The 25695-nt window shown below is 34.7% G+C and overlaps 1 protein-coding gene across 1 annotated transcript; it reads left to right on the top strand.

Moving 5' to 3' along the window:
• The first annotated feature begins 3215 nt into the window (after positions 1-3215).
• LOC139862934 (uncharacterized) lies at positions 3216-6537 on the top strand. Its single transcript, XM_071851561.1, has 4 exons — positions 3216-3681; positions 4069-4329; positions 4719-5549; positions 5965-6537. The coding sequence occupies exons 1-4, from the start codon at positions 3252-3254 to the stop codon at positions 6438-6440; spliced, it is 1998 nt and encodes a 665-aa protein (XP_071707662.1). The 5' UTR covers positions 3216-3251; the 3' UTR covers positions 6441-6537.
• The last annotated feature ends 19158 nt before the right edge of the window (positions 6538-25695 follow it).

The following is a 25695-nucleotide window of genomic DNA, read 5'->3' as shown; positions in this document are numbered from 1 at the left end:
GTTCTTTTGTCCAAACCCCAATTAAGGTACAAAGCCCAATTACCCCGTCTTTAATATTTAGTCCAACATCATGATTACTTTGGCTCAAATAAGCATAATAATAACTTAAGTACGAGACATTAATTTAAAAAGGAGAACATAGCTTACATTGATTATTTATCGCGTAGTGTTACACGGACAGAGCTCCGACTTTAAAACCCGTAAAATAACCTTTACATAACCCGAACTAATCTAATATAAAACTACCCTATACTATATATATTATATATTTATTTATTTATTTATTACAGAGTATTATTATTATTATTTTTATTATATTTTTACTCGCAGAATTCGTGACCTTTTATAGGCATTTTGGAATTTGGCAGCTCCGCGAGTCGTGGAGTTTTTGGCCTTCAAACTTCGCGAGTCGTGGAGTTTGAAAATCCAGCTCACAAACTTTTGGCTCCTAGCTTGTCGACATAATAAATATATAAATATAAAATATAAATAATTAATATAATTATTTATATATTATATTATATTCTTGTGCATAGTTGACTTGTAATTTTTGGTCCATTGCGTCGGGCGTTGATAGTTGACTCATGTCCCGGTTCCGGATTTTCGAACGTCCTTGCGTACAATTTAATATCTTGTACTTTGCGTTTTGTAACTTGTACTCTTGTCATTTTTAGACGTTTTTCATCAATAAATTGAACCACTTGGATTGTATCTTGTACATTTGAGCTTTTTGGTCATTTGCGTCTTCAAATCGTCATTTTCGCCTTTTGTCTTCGCACTTATTTAATATAAACGATTACAACTTAAAATAGGACAATTACAACTAAATAATTTACATATTGGGAGGATATTGCTACTAAATATATGTTCATTTGGAGCACTATCAATACGCGAACCCGAAACTGAAATGTGAACCCAAAATCGAAATGCGAACTCGAAAATGGAACACAAAACGCGAACCCGAAACCCAACCCATAACACGAACCCGAAACGCAAACCAAAAACGCGAACCCGAAATGCGAACCCAAAACGCGAGCCCAAAAATCGAACTCGAAACGCGAACCCGAATCGCGTATCTGAAACGCGAACCCGAAACTCAAACCCGAAACTCGAACACGAAACGCGAACCTGAAACATGAACTGAAAAGCAAACTCAAAACGCGAACCCGGAACGCAGACCCGGAACGCGAACCCGAAACGTGAACACGAAACGTAAATCGTAAACGTAAAATCTTAGAACATGAGTAATGGTGTATCCTATCATATACACGCATAAAAGGCGTAATGGTTGAATAAAAGTAGCATCAGGAAGGCAGGAAACAACAGTTTTGTGTAATTATCCGTCCAGCGTTCTCCGCTGAACAGGCTGCTCCGTCATGCGTAAGCCGTGAAGGCCGCCTAGCGCGTAAGCCCTGGCCAGGGAACGCCACCTTCAGCGTAAATTTCGGATCATAAGTAACAGAACGTATCATCATCTGACACGTGTCCCCGAGCAATCTGGTGGATCTGACACTATAAATAGACCCCTTGGGGTCGTCATTTTACACAGTTCAATGATTCTTACAACTTTGAGAGCTGAAACTTCACTTCTCTCTCTCTCTCTCTCTCTCTACTTTCTCTCACTAGAAGTCATCCGGCTAGCATCTTTACACTCTACGGACGACAGATTGATTAAGCCACCCCACAAGTTTCTATACTTGTGAACCAGGTCTGCAGGGATTATTTTCCAAGGGTAAATATCAATCGGCAACACTCCGCCCTCCTAAAGCTAGATTACTTCTAGTATTGTGTTGACACACTAAGCCTTATCTTATAAGGAAATAGGTGTTAACAATGGCGCCATCCGTTATTAAGACGAATCATCTCACCAACACTGATAAAGACGACGAGGATAACGAATTCATACCCATAGAGGTGGGCATGATACATCCATGGAAAGCTGGACAACGGAGGAAGGCAGAAGTGTTAGAAGATTGGGAAGAGCAATTAATATCATTTCCTTCTATGTGCAACACAAATCCATCCGATGGTCCAGTGGATTTCAAATCCCTCATATATACAAAGGATTTTCAAATCCTTCATCTATGAGATTTTATTGGATTTGAAATGCAAATTCAACCAAATTCTCCAACCAAACATAGGATTTCATGTGATTTGAAATGCAAATTCATTTAAATCTTACAAAATCCCACGAACCAAACGCCAATTATGTGTAAGATTTGAAGTAAACACATGGCCACTCAATTAATCTTTTATTTTAATTTAGTGAAAAAAAATTGATAATATATATTCGTAATAGATAGTAGTAGATAATATTTATCCCTTAAAAATCAACTAATTAATCGTTGTTAATACTTTCTACACATTTCTCTAGTAATTATTTATTTTTTTAACAGCGATATTAAAATTAGTGACATGGACGATTAACCAACAACCCCATATTTCTCTAGTAAAAATGAGTACCACGTAATTAAAAATATATAGTGCACTTTTTTTCTTGTTCAATTTGGAAACTCCCAAATACGAAATTACAAAGATCAAAAAATATATTTAGAATAAATCTTATTTTGTCTTTACTTTATGACTCTATTTAAATTAAAATTAAAATCTCTCGCACTCTTTAGTCTTTAGTGCCTTTACAGTCCAATCACTGTCCAAGAGGTCAATTGTCTAACTTGACGAGTAGGACTCACATACAACCACGGCACACCATAACAATCTACGCCTCCATCAAACTCTTCAAATCAACGGCCACCATTTAATCTCACAATCAACTTTAATCTTTTGGTCCCTCATCCAATCTTCACTTGCCAACTAGACTTCAAAACAGACCATTGCACCATCATCTCCTTCATGCCCATCCACACATAGTATGTGTGAGAGAACACGTAGATTCAAAAAATTATGGGAGATGATATTTCTACCACTCATTTTACTTGTTCCACCATAATTGACTAAACTGCCCTTGATGAAAAGCTTATACAAATTGTTTAAAACTTTTTGTTATAATTTATTAAAAGATATTTAAGGAAAAAAGCTTTAAATTGTGGTGGAACAAGTAAAATGAAAGTTGGAGATATCATCTCCCAAAAATTATAAATAAATAAATAAATAAATGACAGTAGCTCGTGCTGAAACCACACTTCAAGAAACAAGTTTTAGAGAGAGAACATAATGTCCTTCTTACTTTAAACATAAACAAAGAACAAAATCAATAACATCCCAATATTGTGTCTACACTCCAACAAGACATGGGTGTTTCATCGTTTCTGTTGTTGGTTTGTTTATTTTTAACAGCAGTCTGCACACCAACTGTTTGTGGAAATGCTGAGCTGAGGGCATTAATGGAAATCAAAGCAAGTTTAGACCCAGAGAATGCATATTTAGGGTCATGGACTGTTTTGGGTAACCAATGTGATGGGTCATTTGATGGTGTTGCGTGTAATGAATTGGGTCAAGTTGCTAATATCTCTTTGCAGGGGAAAGGGCTTACCGGAAAACTGTCACCGGCGTTTGCTGGACTTAAACAGTTGACCGGGTTGTACCTGCATTATAACTCGTTGTCCGGGGGGATACCTAAAGAGATTTGTAATTTGACTGAGCTTAGTGATCTGTATCTCAATGTTAATAATTTATCTGGAAATATTCCTGCTGAGCTTGCAAACATGGAAAACTTACAAGGTACCTCATTTTTTTTAAATCTTGATTTTTTTTTAATTAAAAAATTCATTCTTTTCCATTAAAAAAAGGATCTTGGAAAGCATTTGTTTTATTATTATCAGATTTCTTTATGCATGCCATTCTGCTTGTATTAATTTTATTTTTGGCTATCATTCATGGTTTGGAAATAGGAATTTTGAAGATATTTTATCTTTTAGAATAATTTATGATATTTTTAATGTTGATTTAGGGTTCTTCCAATAATGTTCAACACATGTACAGTCAACATATTACCTTTGTAAATAGACATTCTTTATACAATCATTGTAATTTGCCCTTTGGAAAGCTATGTAATTAAATATAGCATTAATTATATATAAAGTTTGCTAATTTAAAATTGTTATGCAGTATTACAGCTCTGCTACAACCAGTTTACTGGTAGCATACCTACACAACTTGGATCAATGAAGAAGCTTAGTGTTGTTGCATTGCAGATTAATCATCTTAGTGGCGCGTTACCTGCAAGTTTGGGGGAGTTAGGGCTATTAACAAGGCTAGATTTAAGTTTCAATCGCCTTTTTGGTTCGATCCCTACAAAATTGGCTGATGCTCCTATGCTCCAAGTTTTAGATTTGAGAAATAATACACTTTCCGGCAACGTACCTCTAGGTATTATTCATGGTTATTTGTATCTACATCATGTTTTACGACAAGGGCAGAATATAGTGAAGATAGGTAGGGGCACCAACCCCATCCGGATTAAAAAAAGCAATTACACACAAAAAAAAAATTTATTTACTAAAAGAATAAGGTTTTTATTAGTGTTTACTCACACTGTCAAATGAAAATTTTATTAGGTTGGTCAACTGTCCCATCTGTAGTCAGGTTCAAGTTCCGCCACTGTTTTACGACATATTTGTTTTGTTCCAAATGCAAAAATCAACATTTTTAAAATTAGACACCACCTTTAAGTAATTAATAGAATTAAAATTAACTTTATAGTGAAAAGCTTGTGTCTTTAATAAAGATTTTGTTTTGTTTTCATTTTCAAATTAAAGGTTTGAAGAGATTAGCTGGTGGATTTCAATATGCAAACAACTTGGGATTATGTGGAGTCGAATTCACAACTTTAAAAGCTTGCAGTTCTTTGGATCAGTTGAATCCGAATGGCGTACCAACAAAAAACATCCCAGAAACAGCTAATTTGAAGTTAAACTGTAGCGACACACGGTGTTCGAATTCGTCTAAAACCCCGCAAGCTTCCATTATCGTTGGAGTGGTCGTAGCAATAGTGGGATTATCTGTAGTATCTTTCTTAACAGTTTCACATTATCTACAAAAACGCAGTGTCAATTTTGAGCCTTGTAACGGACCCGTTGACCAATTAAGGTCAAAGGAAGCATGTAGGAAAAACGGGTCACCTTTAATTAACCTTGAATATCCTAACGGGTGGGACCCATTAGCGGAGGGTCGGCGATTTGGTGGTGTCTCTCAAGAAATAATGAGGAGTTTTAGGTTTAATCTGGAAGAAATAGAGTCGGCTACACAATACTTTGCTCCTAGAAATTTATTAGGAAAAAGTGTGTTTTCTGCTATTCATAAGGGAATGTTGAGAGATGGAACCGTTGTTGCGATAAAAAGTATTATAAAGAGTAGCTGCAAGTCTGAAGAAGCTGAGTTTTTGAAGGGTTTGAATATTTTGACGTCGTTAAGACATGAAAATTTAGTGAAATTAAGAGGCTTTTGCTGTTCAAAAGGGCGTGGCGAATGCTTTCTTATTTATGATTATGTGCCTAATGGAAACCTTTTACGGTATCTTGATATGAAAGACGGTGATCATGTTCTTGACTGGTCAACTCGGGCTTCCATCATCAACGGTATTGCTAAAGGTAAGATCATATTTTCCTAACGAGCCACTTTAAATTTAAAAGGAATGTTCCATTGGGTAACAAATAAAAAGTAATAGGTCCATTGGGTCTAAATCCATAAAGTCCAATAAATAGAGACAGGTCCAACGGGTCTTGTATATGGACCCGTTAAAAAATACTGACCCATTTGGGTTCGACCCGTTTGGACCCAAACCCGACCCGAACCGATTGCCAGGTATAGTAGTAGGTCCAGCTATTGTGTTAAGTTTGTATCATTATCCATTTCAGCATTCTTTATCAATTTTATATATTGTAGAGGGGGCAATATGGGCGGGTTAGTGAGCTTGTTATCTAGTTCAGGCTTAAGCACGCCATATGGGTTATGTTAGTAGTAGATTGTCACATCAAATGAATCGCTAATGTTTTTTTTTTTCAGGCATAGAATATTTACACGGTAGCAAACTTAACAAACCGGCTATGGTTCATCAAAACATATCTGTCAAGAACGTGCTGTTAGATCAACGGTTCAAACCATTACTGTCTGATTCAGGCCTTCATCAGCTTCTTACAAAGGACACCGTCTACTCATCACTCAAAGCCAGTGCAGCCATGGGATATTTAGCTCCCGAGTACGCCACCACGGGACGGTTCACCCAAAAAAGTGATATTTACGCATTCGGAGTTCTTGTTTTTCAGATCATTTCCGGTAAACGAAAATTTGCTAGTGGAGCTCGGTTTGCTGCTGAATCATGCACTTTCATTGACTTTGTTGACCCGAATCTCCATGGAAGATTTTGTGAGCTTGAAGCTGCTAAGTTTGCGAGAATTGCGTTGATGTGCACACATGAATGTCCTGATCAGAGGCCATCTGTGGAAGAAGTTGTACAAGAACTTGGTAATCCATTATGCTAACTAACCTGTTTTTAATGATTATGATGTCTTTATTGGTTCTTGGTTAGATGGATTTTAGAAAGTAGTTTGTAAGGAAGTAGATATTGTGCTACTAACTTCTCACTCTTAATGGAACTTTTAGAAGTTTTGTTGTTGTAGTTTGTGAATGTTGTAGTTTAAAATTTTAGGATTGGATTTGAATTCCTTTAGTTGCTTTGTATCAATTACATTTGTTTTATGCAATGGTAGCTATTTTCCGCCAACATACCTTGAATATTTAACTTACAATTAATCTATCTTCTATGTTTAAACTTACATGTGTACATATATAATACCTAAAACTAAATCATCATTTAGTAGAATGTACAGCCAGGTTGTGGTCAGAGAAATGGTTACCAAATACCCGATAGGTCACGCATATAGTTAATTATACTCACTTTCGGGTAACTTTCGGGTAACTTTCGGGTAGCTTGAACAGAATAAAAATCTTATCCGTTAGTGGGCAATTTTGCTTTCAAAATTTGTGTTCATAAGTTGCCAATACTTATATTTTTGGTCAATATCTAAAATTATTGGCTATTTTCATTATGTATTTTTATCGTCAAATAGCTAGTTAATAGACATGAACGAGTGGGATTGTGCATGTGCGTTGCCGCACGAAATGATTTTGATTTATATACTTTAAATTAAACATAATTTTAATATATTATAAATACAATACGCAAATTAACGATTTATATATATACATTTCAATGACTGTATATATTATGCAAAAACAAAAATAATAATAATAATAATAAAGAAATTAGAACAAAATATATTCGGAGTATTAAATGATAAATCATGTTATAAGGCTAATTAACCTACTATAAGGAAGGGACGAAAATAATCAAATCCGTAGAATGTTGGTTTCTTTTGGGGAGGATAATTTGACTTTAATACTCAATTTGAGACTGGATAGGCTACTTGGGTAGGGGTAGTAAGCTCAGGTCCATCATAGGCTGGTAGTCCGCCATCTCCTCTTGAAAGTTTGGTATGTATTTGAAATCGTAACCACAAGAGGAAGTCCTGTAGAAGAAAAACTTCCTATAAGAAGCACGATTATAAGGCTAATTATAAAATTATTACTGATGATATACAAATAGTGGAGATTACTATATATTCATGAACCATCCGGTATATATTATACTAATATAATGACAATAATCATGTACGTACACAAGACATGAACAGGATACCTTAAATGTGACCCGTGCAAATTGTAAAGAAGACATGAACAAGATACCTTAAATGTGGCCCGTGCAAATTGTAAAGAAATGAACGATTTTGACCAATCAATGAAGGAGCTACAAAATATATGAAATGTGCAAATAATTCCAAATATATCAAGGGAAAAACATTCTATAAATTTAGTCTAGTTTTGTATGTTCCTGGGCCTTCTTTGATGAATTCCCATTTTGTTATAAAGATAAAAAAATTTCGCAGGAAAAAATAAATCCCAAGCGCAAACAAAACAGACATCAACACATTACAACTGTCCAACGGAACAATAAAACATTACACCACTCCGGGCATCCCGGACCCAAGAGCACCATCCCGGCTTTTAAACACCAACTTGATCATTTTACTAGTTAAGTTCAGTTTAAGGTGCAATCAATTATATACATATTAGACACTCTAATTGGTACTTGGTACTGTCATGATTAGTTAATTAGTTCACCAAAAGCCCATAAAGTACTACCATACTCTTTTGCTATGTTATAAATGGGCCTGTGAACGATTTCGTATGGTTTGATTTAATTGATTTAAACTTAAGCTGAACTTCAGAGCCCAAATATCCAGCTGTAGAAACTTTATATAATAGCCCAAACCGGCCCTAAGCTAGAGTTAAACGTATCGTACTCTTTGTGATAAAATAGTAAAAAATTACATGTTAAAAATTAGTGATTTGTTTTACTCTTGGATGTAACCCGACACATAATGTAATGCAACTATAGTATTCTGTTTCACATAAGAAAGATCATGATAATATACTAACATGGTTAGTGATGATTTCATATTAAAGTAATGATTTATATCTGGCGTTGGTTGATGAACATATTCCGCTAGTAATGGCTTTGTTTCGGTAATCATGACTTAAAAAGCAGTACACGATTTTTGCTAAATCACAATACACTGGATTTACAAAATCATATTATGTAAACTTGATGGGCTATTATTTGAACTACTACTTCTAGTGAGATTTGAAAATCAATTTAAATTAAAATATTACATAATTTGTGTTGCCTACAAATGTAAGAGTCGAACGATATTTTGTGTGGAGATCGAAAGAAAACAGAAAGTCGAGTTGTGAGTCGAGTGATATTTTGTGAGGAGTTGAAAGTGGTGTGCATATGTGATGGTGTTGAGAGTAAAATTTAATTAATTTTTTTATTTTTTTGGATAAGCGAGATAACTATCCTATGAACGAGCACATTGATTCTCTCATAGAAGGTAAAACCTCGGATAATCAAGTCCCCCGAGCACGAGTCCTTGTACCGGGTGAATTTCGCATTATACGCACTCTCTAGTCACACTCCCTTTTTGAATAATTTGGCATAGCCATGAATTGAACCCGGTTGGTGTGCTTCATTGTGCAACTCGATGACCACTCAAACAAGCCTGCGTGGTTAGAATAATTTAATTCTTTTGCTTGTAAAAAAAAACTGATTCTAATAATAGAATCTTTATTTTAATGGAATAATATAAGTAGTTTGATCTCGTAATTTTTATTTTTCCTTCAAAGTTTTCTAAGTAAAATGATGTGATATAGTTTTTTTTTTCGTTCCTTTTATATGAATGCATAATTTCTTCTTGTAGTGATCAATCATTTTAATAATTACTTAATTTTCAATATAATCCTTAACAACATACCGACAATTAAGAAATAAATATATGGTGCAAAAACGTACTACGTATCTTAATGTATAATTAGTTGTGTTATAGCTTGTATGTAATTCGTATTCGTGCTCGGGTTTGCTTCCTTCGCAAACCCTTCGAGTTGTATTCTCTGATGCTTAGCATCGAACAGTGTAAATGTCTCGTGATGTTATAATACAAATTTCTTGCTTTTCAAAAAAAAAAAAAACGTACTACGTATAACAGTAGTACATATTTGAGTAACATTATAATCATGATATTTATATTTATATTTATTTATATATTATATATACTTGCACACTTGTACTTATATATACTTATAATATTAATTCAAATATGCCGGTACCAAAAGTGAGCTCTTGTCGGCATGGAGAACCAAATGAATATATGATATCTTATGATTGTTACTATTTCATAGTAGATCAATTATTACATGCACATATTATATTATTAACTTGTAAAATAGTTGTGAAAATGACCTCGCTAGAATTGTACTTTAATTATGAAATAAATAGTAATAGTAACTAGTACAAGTATTATTTTGCAATAAAGCTTATATTACTTCTACTTTACTCATATATATATTTTATAATATGATCATATATTTATGATAGTTAAGTTGTGGAAATAAAGAAGCTATAAACCCTAGAGAAGGTCAATGGAGAAAGTAGAACTTTATAATTGTAAAGTAAAAGGACATTGCAACCAATTAAGCCATGCTTTTTATGGAGATAGAGATAGCTACGCACATGTCTTGAAAGCAATAAACACTAATTGAGACAAGATTTAACATAAACATAGTAAAAGTTTATACCTTTAATTAAGCATTCCATGTGATTCTATAAAGAAGTTCAACTTTTTAATCTTAAACTTATAAAAGTTCATAATCTGTTTTTCCATTTTGGTTTTTGCTTGCCTTTTACTCGTTGCTTCTATTAGATTCGAATTGTTCGTGTGTGTACAACGCTAAATTAATGAAGCGTAAGTCTTGGTAATGCAGTGACATGTTGAAATTATCATTAAATGTATACTATGATCAATCAAGAACTTTGAATAAAGTTTGTTAGAATTGAAATATGATGGTTATAATGTAGGGCTTTGGTAAACTAAATAGTACTTGTATTTAAGAAAACATTGACACATGAAAATGCAGTGACATGAAGATATGGGCAAATGTCATATCCATCATTATATATAAATCCCTAAAAACCTTGCATTATACAAGGACTAGCAATTACACACCTGAAAGTAAAAATGTAGTACGTACCAGTTAACAGCATTATTAGGATGATTTTACTCGATATATGATCGATGGGTACCTATCATAACTTCAAACTAACCGTAAGAGCATGACTTATCAACATGTGACAGAAAACAAGCTAAGAACGTGCTAGCAAAACGATGGAGAAGGTTGTAAAATGGAATGATAATGGGTGTTTTCTATGTAAGAGCCTTGGTATTTTTGACAAATTTGAGGGTCAATTCAAATAGATAAGTAAAGGATTTTGCTAACCCATGCTCCCATTTAATAAATTTGTAATTATCTTAAATATAAATATAATATAACTAGAAAAAAATTCGACGTCGCATTGCTGCGGTTGTATTTAACACGCAGTCGAAATTGGATATACGTTGTTTGGTATCTAATATATCTAATATGTTGAGTTATTTGTTGTACGTATGTGTATATGTATGAAATATATCCCGAAATATTTAGTGTTTTTTTAACGATGTCCTTTTCGCGCGTAGTTAGTCCCGTTGTGTTCGTTAAATTTTTTAGAGTTGAACGGTGATTTCGAAAAAATTTAACTCGCACCGAGCGAGAAGATAGGGCCCGTTAAAAATTCTGGTGGAATTATTTTCTTTTATTTTACTAAAATTATATATTTACACTTTCTACCCCTGAAAAGTATAAAGTTGAGGGGCCGTTGTGTAAATTGAGCCGAATTTGAGGGACCGTTTGTAGCGTGAACGTAAACTCAAAACGACAATCTAAAATAACTGAAACGACGAATTTCGGTGTGTGTTTAGTATATAGGATAATAATAATTAATACATTTATAGAAATGGTAAAAATTTTATTGAATTAATGAGTATTAAATACATTTTAATAATATATAAGAAAACTTCGAGTTCATTAAATGCAGTATAATGTATGACACATGACATAGGTTAGCAAAACCTGTAAAGAGTTTCAAGAGTTATCATAGCATAGCTTTCAATTTTATATGGTAGTGAAAAGGATAAGTAAATAAAATGAAAAAGAAAAGTATACATTGACAACTATAAATGGTAAATTGGGTGTAAATTTGGTATACTGCATGTGTAGTGTTTTCTGTACTTATTACTATCAGTGCATGAAAAAACTACTTATAGTTTACCTTTTTATCTTTCTGTTTTCATTGTTTAACATTTTTGTGTTATCAGTTTCACATGAACATAAATATATATATGAAATCTTAAGTCAGCGAAATTAAAACTGTATGGCTGAACGTTCAAGTTTGTTACTTGTTCCTTTCGCCATACAGTTGATAAAGGGACCAGTATTTTAAAAGTTTTGAAAATAAGAAAGTGAATTTCATGATAGGTTCAATATAACTGAAGAATATTAATTGATTAATCAAGTGTTTAATGTTAAGCAACTTATAAATGAAGATTCGGTAGTAGAAAAGATGTTGCAGTTCATGGTAGGGGCCGCTATCGTGTCCCTTGTTAAAGCTTAAGTCTCAAATTTAGTTTTATATGTTATAATTCAGTAGTCTTATAACTACTTTTAGTGGCCTGATTCTTGACTGTAGACTAATAAGTATATAGAGAGAATATGAGAGAAGTATGTGTTTTATATATGTTTGAAGTGTGTGAATTATGAACTCATAACATACATATTTATACTCAAAAAAATCTACTATACAATATCTATAATAATAATAAAATTAGCATCCAATATTGACTTTTATAACACTCCCCCTTGGATGACAATTTTATTAAAGAATAACTAGTACTGCCTCGTTAAAAACCTTGCTAAAGAAAACTCATTGGGATAAAACTTTAGCTAAGGGAAAAAGAGTGCAGCATAGAGTTGACTCCCCCTCAAGTAGGCAACGCCTGAGTTGTTACATCTTCTGAACATGCCTCATGCCAATATTATGAACGCGTCATCTTCTGAACATGCCTCATGCCAATATTATGAACGCGTGTTCTGAAAATAGCAGTTGGAAGTGCTTTGGTGAAAAGGTCAGCAGAGTTTTTGCTGGACTGAACATATCTCATTTCAATCTGGTTGTCCTTAATGAGATTTTGAGTGTATGAGAAGAATCTAGGAGGTATGTGTTTTGTTCGGTCACTTTTGATATACCCTTCTTTCATCTGTGTTATGCAAGCTACATTATCTTCATAGATAGTTATTGAACTTTTATCGCGTTCTAGTTCACAAGAATCAGTAATGAGTTGTGTCATTGATCTCAACCAAATACATTCCCGAGTAGCTTCATGTAATGCAATCACTTCGGCATGATTTGATGATGTTGCAACAAGTGTTTGTGTGACGCCCCGTACTAAATCATCATGTACGGACCATCAACAACAGGATCATTACAAGGTTAAGTACTATATGCGATTTCAAAAAGAATTTGCATTCATTAATAAAAGTGACGTCATAACTAACGTCAAATGTTTTACATCAAAAGTATGCTTCACTAAGTAGAAGCAAGTAATAGGTGTATGTGACCCCAATGGTCGTTACAAATCATCGTTTCAAAAGTAATAATGTTTGAATGCAAAAGTAAGCGTTCATGCAGTGACATCTCTAAAGCAGCGGGTGTCTACAGCAAGACTAGTATAACAGCGGAAGCAACCTCAAGCACCTGAGAAATACATGCTTAAAAATGTCAACACAAAGGTTGGTGAGCTATAGTTTAAGTATAACAGTAATGTAAGTAGGCCACGAGATTTCAGTGCTACAAAGAGCGTTTCAAAACAGTAATCCAAATCAGTATGTTTAAGTATATGCTCAACCGTGGGCACCCGGTAACTAACTTAACGTTTAAATAATAATACCCCCTGAAAGTACACTTGGCGAGTGCGTATGTTTACGAAATATTAAACACTCGTTGACTGCTAGCGCGACTAGCCCGAGTGGGGATGTCAAACCCTATGGATCCATATCTAAGATTCGCGTTCACGGTTCAAAAACCAATGATTAAACGTTACCGAGCTAAAGGGAATGTTTATGCCGTTGTATAACCCACACATATATAAGTTTAAGTACTCGTGCCTAGTATGTAAAACATAAAATCCGCATGCATTCTCAGTTCCCAAAATAAGTTAAAGTAAAAAGGGAATGCTATAACTCACAATGATAAGTAGCGGTTAAGTTGAGTCGGGAAAGGTGTGCAAGTAGTAGGTCCGAAAGTCCTCAACCTAAGTCAAATAGTACTAAGTCAGTAAGGCATCTCAAAAGGTTTATAAGTATGTAATTAAGGTCATAAGGGTCATCATCAATCATCATCAAACGAAAGGTACAAAGTATGTTTTGTTCAAGTAAGGAGTTTAAAACGAAGGCCGACATCGGTCAGTCGCCACGACCTCTAAACAAACCGAACAGAGGTGAGACCAGTGGCCATGGCTCCGTATATGAGTCCTTTAAGTGTGGTAAAATTTACAGAAGCAAACTCGTCTTCGTTTAACCGTGGTGACGGTTTAAGTGCGAGTAGGTCTGAAATTTCTGCACAACGTTAAAAGGACCTAGTGACGATCGGAGGGCCATAAATCCTAAACCGTAACTCGGATGAAGACGAGTCTTAAATGAAAAGTTATCTACACGAACTATATATATATATATATATATATATATATATATATATATATATATATATATATATATATATATATATATATATATAGCTATCTGAAAATCAAGGTTACAGTAGCCCAGGTTTATTGGTCTGTTACAGAATCAGCAAAACAGAAACTGTAAACAGGAAACAGAAAAATAAATGGACATAGTGACGTTCGGAGGGCCATAGATTCTAAACCGTAACTCGGATTAAGACGAGTCTTATATGAAAAGTTATCTACTCGAAAAGATCTATTTGAAAATCATAATCACAACAGCCCAGGTCTACTGGTCTGTTATAGAAACAGCAGAACAGTAAGCAGAGAACATGAAAGCAGAAAAATAGTGGGTTCCGGTGAGTTTGGTGCTTGATGTTCATCATGGTTCTCATCCTTGATGCCTATAGCTTCAAGTGTACAACTCATTGATGTGTTTACATCATCTTTACCATGGTTTGACCATCATAACCCAAGTGCAAGTCTAAGTAAAGTTATTAAGTTAAATCATAAGTACTAACACTTGAATCTTTACTTTAGTGAAACCATAAGTTACAAAACTTTGATTATCAACTAGTAAAGTGTATGTAAGCTTTAAAGCTCTTGTTTATGACAAAAATAAGAAGACCATAAGCTATATAACTTAGATCTTACAAAAGTATTTGAAGTTATAACTAGTAAGTTAAACTTCTATGTTCTTGAAGTTGTAAAGTTAACTTTTGTTCAAGATTTATGAGATCAAGACTAACTTGTAATACTTGACCATTTAAACTAACCAACTTTAAACTAAAGTGCAAGAATGAAGTAATAAACTAAATAAGTAAGTAACTTAGTTCATTGTTGATCATACTTTAAATATTCAAACCAAAGTTTGATCTTTAGAAAGTAAACTTTAGTTTACTTCATGAACTTCAAGTATGAGCTACAACTATGAACTTTAAACTTTCAAAACATTAAATGTAGAGCATAACTAGGAAGTTTAAGCTCTTGTATGTTCTTGTTAATACAAGATAGATGAATAATCAAACTAACAAGTTTGTTTCTTAGAAAATAATAAGTAAACAACAATAACAACTACAAGTAAGTTACAAGAAATCAAACAACAACTAAAGATGATGATGATGGAGTGTTTGGTCTACGATTTTACAAAGAAAAGAAAGGAATAAAAAGCTTCAAGTTTACTTACAAGAACTAGAGAAAATGAGAGAGAGTTGGAAGTGTTTTTGTGTGTGTGTTTGAATGAGAGAAAATACAAGTGAATGAGTGAGTAAGTAATGAGAAAATGAAACAAAAACTCTTCCTTCTAGCCTACAAAACCAACGGCTCCATGTGGGGGAGGGGGAAGAAAATAGTTCAATGGTCATTTGCATGTAAAAGCTAAAAAGGTTGGTTATTAGGTGGTCATGCATGGGGATTAGATGATAACTAGTTTCTTTAAGTGTTAACTAACTAGTTCATCTCTAAATAATACTTACACTTGAAAGACATGGGCTAAGTAGTTCATTAAGATGTAGGGTGGGCTTATAAGTCCACATTCAAGAGTCCATTAACATTAAATAAGGCCCAAGTTCAAGTAATTAATAAATAAGTCCAATTAAAGCCCAAGTAATTAACTAGTAACTTTAGTTAATTAAAATGATTAATAAAATTAATCATGAATGCAAATAATATCTAAAATATTAGTCGTGAAGTTTCGTGTGTCACAAAGATGTTCCGGGCAATTAAAAGTCAAGTACGGGCATTCATGGAAACAAGTAAATGTAATAACATACATTCGTTTAATCACACGTATTAATAATAATAATTATTAATAAATAAATGTTGAAAAATCCAGGGTCGTTACATTACCCACCTGTTAAAGAAACTTTCGTCCCGAAATTTTAAGGAGTGACCATCAATGGTACCGTATTCGAATAAGGAGGGACGTATCAAAGTTCCGTGAGACTCGTAGGCTCAGAAGTAAGTTATCTACCTTGAAAGGTATTTCGGTGTATAAAAGTAAGGATGGGTACATGCCATTAACTAAGTCTCTTGTCCTAAGAGATCAACAAATCGATTTCGTTTCTGATTAACATGAGTATGTCATCTGAATGTATAACCACAAAAGGAAAGATGGTGTGATTAGCCTTACAGGCACCTTCAGTAAGTTGAATGAGTGAAATGCATCATGAATGTTTCTAAGCTCCTCTAAAACATCGAGCGCTTAGGTCGTAATACAAAGCTGAGAGGTAGGATGGAAAACATGGTGATCACAATCATGCGATTTGATGTCTGGATAGTGTTAGCCACGGATTTTACAAATCCCCTTGATTTCGGAAGGAGGCCAGAGGCATAAAGAACTCGATATATAAGAACGTTTCATTCGGATAAGTGAATTGAAATTTTTGCTAAAGGTGACCAATCGGACTTGCAAGCCATAATTATTCATAGTGTCTTCAGAACGGTTTGAACGAACAATGGGGGATATCACCTAGTTACCATACTGCAGGTGAACCTATCCTTGGATGAAATGAAAACACAGTTCCGCAATGTAACTTCATCCTTTCAGTTACGTGTTTGAAGTTTAGGGTTAACGTTAACTAGAGCAACATACAGTTGCAACCAAAGAAGGAAGGTTTGTGTAGAGTAACCACATCAGTGTCGTAGATGTTTTAAGCAGTCCCCTCCCAAGAGATAACAAGATTCATAGGTTCTCAAAGTATCTTATATTACATTTCCAAAAGAAAGTCGCACGAAAGGCGTGAGAGTGAACTCTTCGAGTGGTTCGTTCTGAATTTATCCGCGTATTTAAGGGGATGTGCGGATGAGAGGATACGTGAACTCTTGGTCCCAACGAATGGTTTACTCCTAGTGAAAAGAATCTCCAAAAATGATTCTTGTGTCTCAACATACTGATTCATAAAGATGAGGTTTACGAGGGGGTTGTGATTTGCAGGGAAGTATTGAGAACAGTAACCCACCTAGTACCTTTCCCTCAATAGGATGACCAATGAGTGTACCTCAGAAAACTGATTTATCGGCCCGCGTTTTTGTCATGTCTAGCTTTAAAATAACATTTTATGGGTGCAAAGATTTTCTAACAAATTTTATAAAACTGCCATCCAAAGTGGTTCAAGAGTTTTTCACAAAAGATCTTAATAGTAAGTTTCATCTCTTAACAGAGGGTGGGAAAAAGTGTGATCCACACATGGTGTAGTCTGATACGAAAACCTTTAATAAAATCAACTAAGGGAGTTTTGAAAAACAAAACCTTTAACGTTTGTTGTGACAACATAAACAGAACGAAGTTCCTAGTAAATTTAGAAGTAGGTACAACGTGTACCATTTTGCACAAGACTATTTGACTTAAGTTGAATAACTCGGTAAAGGAGCAGTTTTTAAGTAATTTGAAGATATAACTTAGTATCAAAATAGGTAAGTATAATTTATACATATGTGATCTTATAGATCGTATAAGGGACAGAAAAGTTTTTAGTATTTTCATTGTCTGTAAATCTTGTGAGGACCGCACAAATAAACAACGTGTAAAAATTTTGATAAACATAGTTTTTCGTATTTCAAAGGTTACGAGTTGAAAAAGATTGAGTGGAAAAGCTTTGAATCATCGGGTGGCCAGTTACTGGGCAATGAAAACTAATGACATAAATGTAGTTTTGGTAATTTTCAGGACACAAGTCTTTGGACCAAAAATATTCACGTGCGAAGCCGTTGCTAACAAGTGAGGTACGAAGAATAAAGCACGAGGATGAGAAGTTAATTGCTTCTTGAATTTGCAAGTGCCAAACAGGTTATGACTAGTATTAAAGTCAGAATAATGATGGTATTAATACCACTAAATGAGAATCCCTTGGAATAAGTCAGGACTTAGAGTTATATAAGAAAGAGCATTGTTCCAACAGGCGTGGCAAATAAGGTTCTTGGGGTAACGCAATGATTTTTAAATGGTTTAAGTGTCAGTGGATGCCCAAGGCTCTGAAAGATGTGGCAGAAGTGTCTTCAACACATACACACATGAATCTCTCAATTTCGACGGTTGTAAAGTCTTCACGATGACCTGGGTACGAATGAGCAACGGAGAATTTTATATAGCGAGCAACGAAAATTTTTTTTTTATAGAAGTTGCTTAAGGTAACAATGTATGGAAAGAAACGAAGTTTTAGTAAACTAGGGTTATGTACAACCCGTACCCTTCAAGGTAAAATACCTTCTGAATAAAAGATTTGATTTGTAAGAGTGAAAGTAAAATTTTTACATGTATTTGTCAAAGATAAGTAATCATTTACTTTATTTTATATAACGTATATGATTTCAAAATTTGCGCAAATGGCGAACAAAATATATTTTTTTTTATAAAGCTTTGGGAGGATAGCACAGTAAAATAATGTGTGTAAAATTTCGGCAAACAAAATTTTTCATATTTCGGAGTTTACAAGTTGGAAAAGATTGATGAGAATCGAGTAAAAGACTTTTAAAAATCTTGAGTGATATTTGAGGTAATAAAAACTATTGAATTTATAAGTGATTGATGACTATTAGTAGGGCATAAGTCCTTTGACCAAGAAAATGCTTAAGTGTGAAGTTGTTGCTCATAAGTGAGATACGAATGGGAGAGTATGAGGATGAGAGTTAACCACTCATTGATTTTAGGAAAAATTTTGAACTGGTATGACTAATATCGAAGTAAGAAGGATGATGTTGTGGTTATCATCGAATAAGAAGTTCCTCGTAATAAGTTAGGTTTTAGAGTTGCGTAAGAATGAGTGTCAAATGAGATTCTTGGTTAATCCTTAATATAGAGTTTGAGTTGCCAAAGTGATGGAATACAATTTCCTTTAAGTATCGTTGTGCAAGTTTGTCCATTGTATCGGTTTCTCTTGTGGGTAGAAAGTGAGCAGATTTGGCGAGATGGTCAATAATAATCCGGATGATGTCCTAACCGCCTTACCGTCTTTGGTAGTTTAGTGATGAATTTCTTCCCATTATAAATAAATTCCGCTTTCATCCTTGAAAGTCAGTTCGTTCCAACTATTTCATCAAAGCTTCCTAGCTCGATGAGTATTAGGTTAATCTTATAGTTCATCCCAAATAAAATCTTACTGTACTACTGTGAAAAATTCTATCGATCTTCTCAAATGGCATATGCCTGTACGTAGGTAACTAATCCTTTTCAACTACTACATTAAAACTTCCAAGTTTGGTTAATATGAGGTCATTTCCAAATGACCCACCTGTTAATTTTAAAGTACTACTTTAAATTATTCCTCTATCTTCCTCAGTTTACCATTTGCTTGTGTCCTATGGAATACTTAATTCCCATGGTTGTGGATGGTTTATTATTCATGATAATGCTAAGGTTCTTAGATGTAAGGTTTCTATCATTCTAGTATTAAACAACTTTGAGACAATAAAACGTTGTGATGAAACATACAACTAAAATCAGGATCCATGCAAGTCTCCATAACGATTGCTTTACAGCAGGTAAGTTCAAAGTTTTTCCTATATGAGAACCCTTTTTTTTCCTTAAATATCCAGGGTGTCGATATCTATAACAAATTTTCGGGTTATCAATCCTGAAATCAAGGCCTCTCTTGTACAGTATCTGGGCTACGTGGTCATTCATTCCCTACCTTTAACAGACTATAATGCGTATGCTCAAGTGATCCCTGCCAAAGTTTTCCCTGGATCACCTCACATTCCTCATGTAGTAACATTGGAACTTCTGCATGATTTACCTCAATATAATCACGCTGGCCTGGCTTCATTATATTGTGCTAAATCATACGTTCATTCCAATATCATTCCAAATGGTCAATGTAATGTGATCACTTCCAGTTATACTAAATTTCATCTAATAGTGCTTTATCTATGCCATCTCAAAACAGAATCGGCATAACTAATCTCACAGTTTCTCGATGTGGGTGCGTAGGTTCCGTAGATCATGTATTAGTGCCTAAGTGTCCCGAAGTTTCTTCAAAGGTTCGGATTCAGGTAACGTTGTTAGGTTCCTTCTCGATATTCAATCCGGGTTTCGCGTAAGGTTGTACGTGTAGCAAATAGTGATACGATATGTCTCGAGGCGACACACAAGTCTTTGGGTATGGCTGAGCATCAGTAGAAGACACTATGACCTCGTTAAAGGGAATGCCTTCCCGACTTCTCCAATGTCTAGGGGTGTTAGGGACCTAAGTCCAGCAGTGTCGTTAGGTCGTCGAGTAGCGGTGAAGAATGAAAGAGATAAGTGACGATCATGAAAGCGTACGGGATATAAGTAAACTGAACAATCTTCAATGGTTCATACGTCGTACGTGGCTAATTAGTGTGAGCTCAGGGTGCGTTTACTCCGACAAGCTCTCCAATTTCTCCTCCTCTGAGGATCAACTTTAGTGGGCGCGTAATCCGAGGGGTACTCCTTCTAGATTGCGTGAAGAAATGTTTCGATCTCTGGAACGGTGGAACAGTAGTAATAGGTGGAGTACACTACTAGTTCTTAGGGTTAGACGAGTGGGAAAGTAGTTCAGGAAAACATCTGAACCGGGAAGGATAAGTTCTCCAAGTCGGTATAGCGGATAGTAGATAGGTAGCAAGAGCGGAATCAGGCATAACAACTACAGCAGCCTAGATTATTTACAGCAGTGCGTAGCATGGCAATAGTGACAGTATCACACCGAGGTAACATGCTAAAGGCAGATACTAGCATGCAGTAGCGAGAGTAAGCAAAGGCATACATCGAGTTTACATAGCAGTAAAGGAAACGGTAGCATGTAGTAAGTTCATACAGCAGTAGAAGTGAGCAGTGGCATGCAGTAGTAGTAAGCAGTATCATGCAGTCTTATGACACAGTAGCATGCAGCAGGTTCTGCAGAAACAAGTAAACTAGCAAGTTGTAGATTAGTCCTATTAGTGAATCCTACTCGGGTCGGTCTTAGACTCACTAATGCAACCTAATTCCCTACAACCAATGCTCTGATACCAAATGTGATGCCCCGTACTAAATCATCATGTACGGACCATCAACAACAGGATCATTACAAGGTTAAGTACTATATGCGATTTCAAAAAGAATTTGCATTCATTAATAAAAGTGACGTCATAACTAACGTCAAATGTTTTACATCAAAAGTATGCTTCACTAAGTAGAAGAAAGTAATAGGTGTATGTGACCCCAATGGTCGTTACAAATCATCGTTTCAAAAGTAATAATGTTTGAATGCAAAAGTAAGCGTTCATGCAGTGACATCTCTAAAGCAGCGGGTGTCTACAGCAAGACTAGTATAACAGCGGAAGCAACCTCAAGCACCTGAGAAATACATGCTTAAAAATGTCAACACAAAGGTTGGTGAGCTATAGTTTAAGTATAACAGTAATGTAAGTAGGCCACGAGATTTCAGTGCTACAAAGAGCGTTTCAAAACAGTAATCCAAATCAGTATGTTTAAGTATATGCTCAGCCGTGGGCACCCGGTAACTAACTTAACGTTTAAATAATAATACCCCCTGAAAGTACACTTGGTGAGTGCGTATGTTTACGAAGTATTAAACACTCATTGACTGCTAGCGCGACTAGCCCGAGTGGGGATGTCAAACCCTATGGATCCATATCTAAGATTCGCGTTCACGGTTCAAAAACCAATGATTAAACGTTACCGAGCTAAAGGGAATGTTTATGCCGTTGTATAACCCACACATATATAAGTTTAAGTACTCGTGCCTAGTATGTAAAACATAAAATCCGCATGCATTCTCAGTTCCCAAAATAAGTTAAAGTAAAAAGGGAATGCTATAACTCACAATGATAAGTAGCGGTTAAGTTGAGTCGGGAAAGGTGTGCAAGTAGTCGGTCCGAAAGTCCTCAACCTAAGTCAAATAGTACTAAGTCAGTAAGGCGTCTCAAAAGGTTTATAAGTATGTAATTAAGGTCATAAGGGTCATCATCAATCATCATCAAACGAAAGGTACAAAGTATGTTTTGTTCAAGTAAGGAGTTTAAAACGAAGGCCGACATCGGTCAGTCGCCACAGCCTCTAAACAAACCGAACAGAGGTGATACCAGTGGTAATGGCTCCATATATGAGTCCTTTAAGTGTGGTAAAATTTACAGAAGCAAACTCGTCTTCTTTTAACCGTGTTGACGGTTTAAGTGCGAGTAGGTCTGAAATTTCTGCACAACGTTAAAAGGACCTAGTGACGATCGGAGGGCCATAAATCCTAAACCGTAACTCGGATGAAGATGAGTCTTAAATGAAAAGTTATCTACACGAACTGAGATATCTGAAAATCAAGGTTACAGTAGCCCAGGTTTATTGGTCTGTTACATAATCAGCAAAACAGAAACTGTAAACATGAAACAGAAAAATAAATGGACATAGTGACGTTCGGAGGGCCATAGATTCTAAACCGTAACTCGGATTAAGACGAGTCTTATATGAAAAGTTATCTACTCGAAAAGATCTATTTGAAAATCATAATCACAACAGCCCAGGTCTACTGGTCTGTTACAGAAACAGCAGAACAGTAAGCAGAGAACATGAAAGCAGAAAAATAGTGGGTTCCGATGAGTTTGGTGCTTGATGTTCATCATGGTTCAAGATTTATGAGATCAAGACTAACTTGTAATACTTGACCATTTAAACTAACCAACATGAAATTAAAGTGCAAGAATGAAGTAATAAAATAAATAAGTAAGTAACTTAGTTCATTGTTGATCATACTTTAAAGATTCAAACCAAAGTTTGATCTTTAGAAAGTAAACTTTAGTTTGCTTCATGAACTTCAAGTATGAGCTACAACTATGAACTTTAAACTTTCAAAACATTAAATGTAGAGCATAACTAGGAAGTTTAAGCTCTTGTATGTTCTTGTTAATACAAGATAGATGAAGAATCAAACTAACAAGTTTGTTTCTTAGAAAATAATAAGTAAACAACAATAACAACTACAAGTAAGTAACAAGAAATCAAACAACAACTAAAGATGATGATGATGGAGTGTTTGGTCTACGGTTTTACAAAGAAAAGAAAGGAAGAAAAAGCTTCAAGTTTACTTACAAGAACTAGAGAAAATGAGAGAGAGTTGGAAGTGTTTTTGTGTGTGTGTTTGAATGAGAGAAAATACAAGTGAATGAGTGAGTAAGTAATGAGAAAATGAAACAAAAACTCTTCCTTCTAGCCTACAAAACCAACGGCTCCATGTGGGGGAGGGGGAAGAAAATAGTTCAATGGTCATTTGCATGTAAAAGCTAAAAAGGTTGGTTATTAGGTGGTCATGCATGGGGATTAGATAATAACTAGTTTCTTTAAGTGTTAACTAACTAGTTCATCTCTAAATAATACTTACACTTGAAAGACATGGGCTAAGTAGTTCATTAAGATGTAGGGTGGGCTTATAAGTCCACATTCAAGAGTCCATTAACATTAAATAAGGCCCAAGTTCAAGTAATTAATAAATAAGTCCAATTAAAGCCCAAGTAATTAACTAGTAACATTAGTTAATTAAAATGATTAATAAAATTAATCATGAATGCAAATAATATCTAAAATATTATTCGTGAAGTTTCGTGTGTCACAAAGATGTTCCGGGCAATTAAAAGTCAAGTACGGGCATTCATGGCAACAAGTAAATGTAATAACATACATTCGTTTAATCACACGTATTAATAATAATAATTATTAATAAACAAATGTTGAAAAATCCAGGGTCGTTACAGTTTGTTTTTGAGAACGCCATGATATTGCGGTACCTCCATTTAGGAATACATATCCATTTTGAGATTTAGCTTTATGTGGATCAGATAAATAACCTGCATCTGCATAACCAACCAAATCTTGTTTCGATTTGTTAGAATAAAATAATCCTAAATCAGTAGTTCCTCGAAGGTATCGAAATATGTGTTTGATCCCATTCCAGTGTCTTTTGGTAGGAGCTGAGCTGAACCTTGCCAACAAATTAACTGCAAAAGAAATGTCAGGTCTTGTACAATTTGTAAGATACATAAGAGCTCCAATTGCACTAAGATATGGTACTTCTGGTCCCAGGATATCTTCATGATCTTCACAGGGACGAAATGGATCAGTGTCAACATTAAGTGATCTAACAACCATAGGAGTACTTAATGGTTTTGCCTTGTCCATATTAAAACGTTTTAAAATCTTTTCAGTATATGTTTTTTGATGTACAAGTAAACCATTAGGCATATGTTCAATTTGTAAACCAAGGCAATACTTGGTTTTTCCGAGATCTTTCATTTCAAATTCTTTCTTTAGAAGTTGAATGGCTTCATGGATCTCTTTATTTGTACCTATGATATTAAGATCATCAACATAAACTGCTATGATCACATATCCAGATGTTGTTTTCTTAATAAAAACACATGGGCAAATAAGATTATTGGTATACCCTTTGCTTATCAAGTAATCACTTAATCGTTTATACCACATGAGACCCGATTGTTTCAACCCATATAAAGACCTTTGTAACTTGATTGAGTACATTTCTTTGGGTTTTGCATTGGTTGCTTCTGATACCTTAAATCCTTCAGGTATCTTCATATATATATCACTATCAAGTGATCCATAAAGATAAGCAGTCACAACATCCATGAGATGCATTTCTAAATTTTTAGAAACTGCCAGGCTGATTAAGTATCTAAAAGTAATTGCATCCATAACAGGAGAATAAGTTTCCTCATAATCAATTCCTGGTCTATGAGAAAAACCTTGAGCTACAAGTCTAGCTTTACACCTTGTAACTTCATTTTTCTCATTTTTTTTTCGCACAAAAACCCATCTATATCCCACAGGTTTCACATCTTTAGGTGTGAGAATGATAGATCCGAAAACTTTTCTTTTATTGAGCGATTCAAATTCAGCTCGTATTGCTCCTTTCCAATGATCCCAATCATGTCTATTTTGACATTCCATGACAGATTTTGGTTCTGGATCATCATCATCATTCATGATGTCATATGCAACATTATATGAAAATATCTCATCAAGATTTTTCATTTCATTTCGGTTCCATAATATTTTTGAATGTGCATAATTGATTGAAAATTCCGTATTGACATCATCAATCTCCTCTACAGAAGGAGTATTGATTTGTAGTTTTTCTTGAACACTTTCTTTTACCTCATTATCAGCTGATTTTCTTTTTCGAGGATTTTTATCTTTGGAACCAATTGGTCTCCCACGTTTCTGCCGTGGCAAAGACTCAAGAATGACATTATTGCCAGTTTTTGGAATTTCAATTCGAGCTGGAGCATTTGCTGCTGGTATATATGATTTAGTCACTCTTTTTGTATCTGTAAATGCATCAGGCAATTTATTCGCAAGTTCTTGCATATGCATTATTTTTTGAACTTCGGTCTCGCATTCTTTTGTGCGAGGATCAAGATACATTAATTGAGGTTCACACCATGAAACATCATTTTCTTTGTTTTTTATTTCTCCCCCTAATCTAGGGAATAATGTTTCATTAAAGTGACAATCAGCAAAACGTGCTGTAAAAACATCACCCGTCATGGGTTCAATATA

Source organism: Rutidosis leptorrhynchoides, chromosome 8 (assembly GCF_046630445.1).
Source record: "Rutidosis leptorrhynchoides isolate AG116_Rl617_1_P2 chromosome 8, CSIRO_AGI_Rlap_v1, whole genome shotgun sequence".
Lineage (NCBI taxonomy): Eukaryota > Viridiplantae > Streptophyta > Magnoliopsida > Asterales > Asteraceae > Rutidosis > Rutidosis leptorrhynchoides.
The sequence above is the reverse complement of the archived record's forward strand: the minus strand, read 5'-3'. Positions and strand labels throughout refer to the sequence as shown.

Coding starts and splice junctions, on each gene's coding strand:
- LOC139862934 (XM_071851561.1), top strand. CDS start 3,252: ATGGGTGTTTCATCGTTTCTGTTGTTGGTTTGTTTATTTTTAACAGCA. Junction 4,330..4,718: donor TTCCGGCAACGTACCTCTAG/GTATTATTCATG, acceptor TTCAAATTAAAG/GTTTGAAGAGATTAGCTGGT. Junction 5,550..5,964: donor CATCAACGGTATTGCTAAAG/GTAAGATCATAT, acceptor TTTTTTTTTCAG/GCATAGAATATTTACACGGT.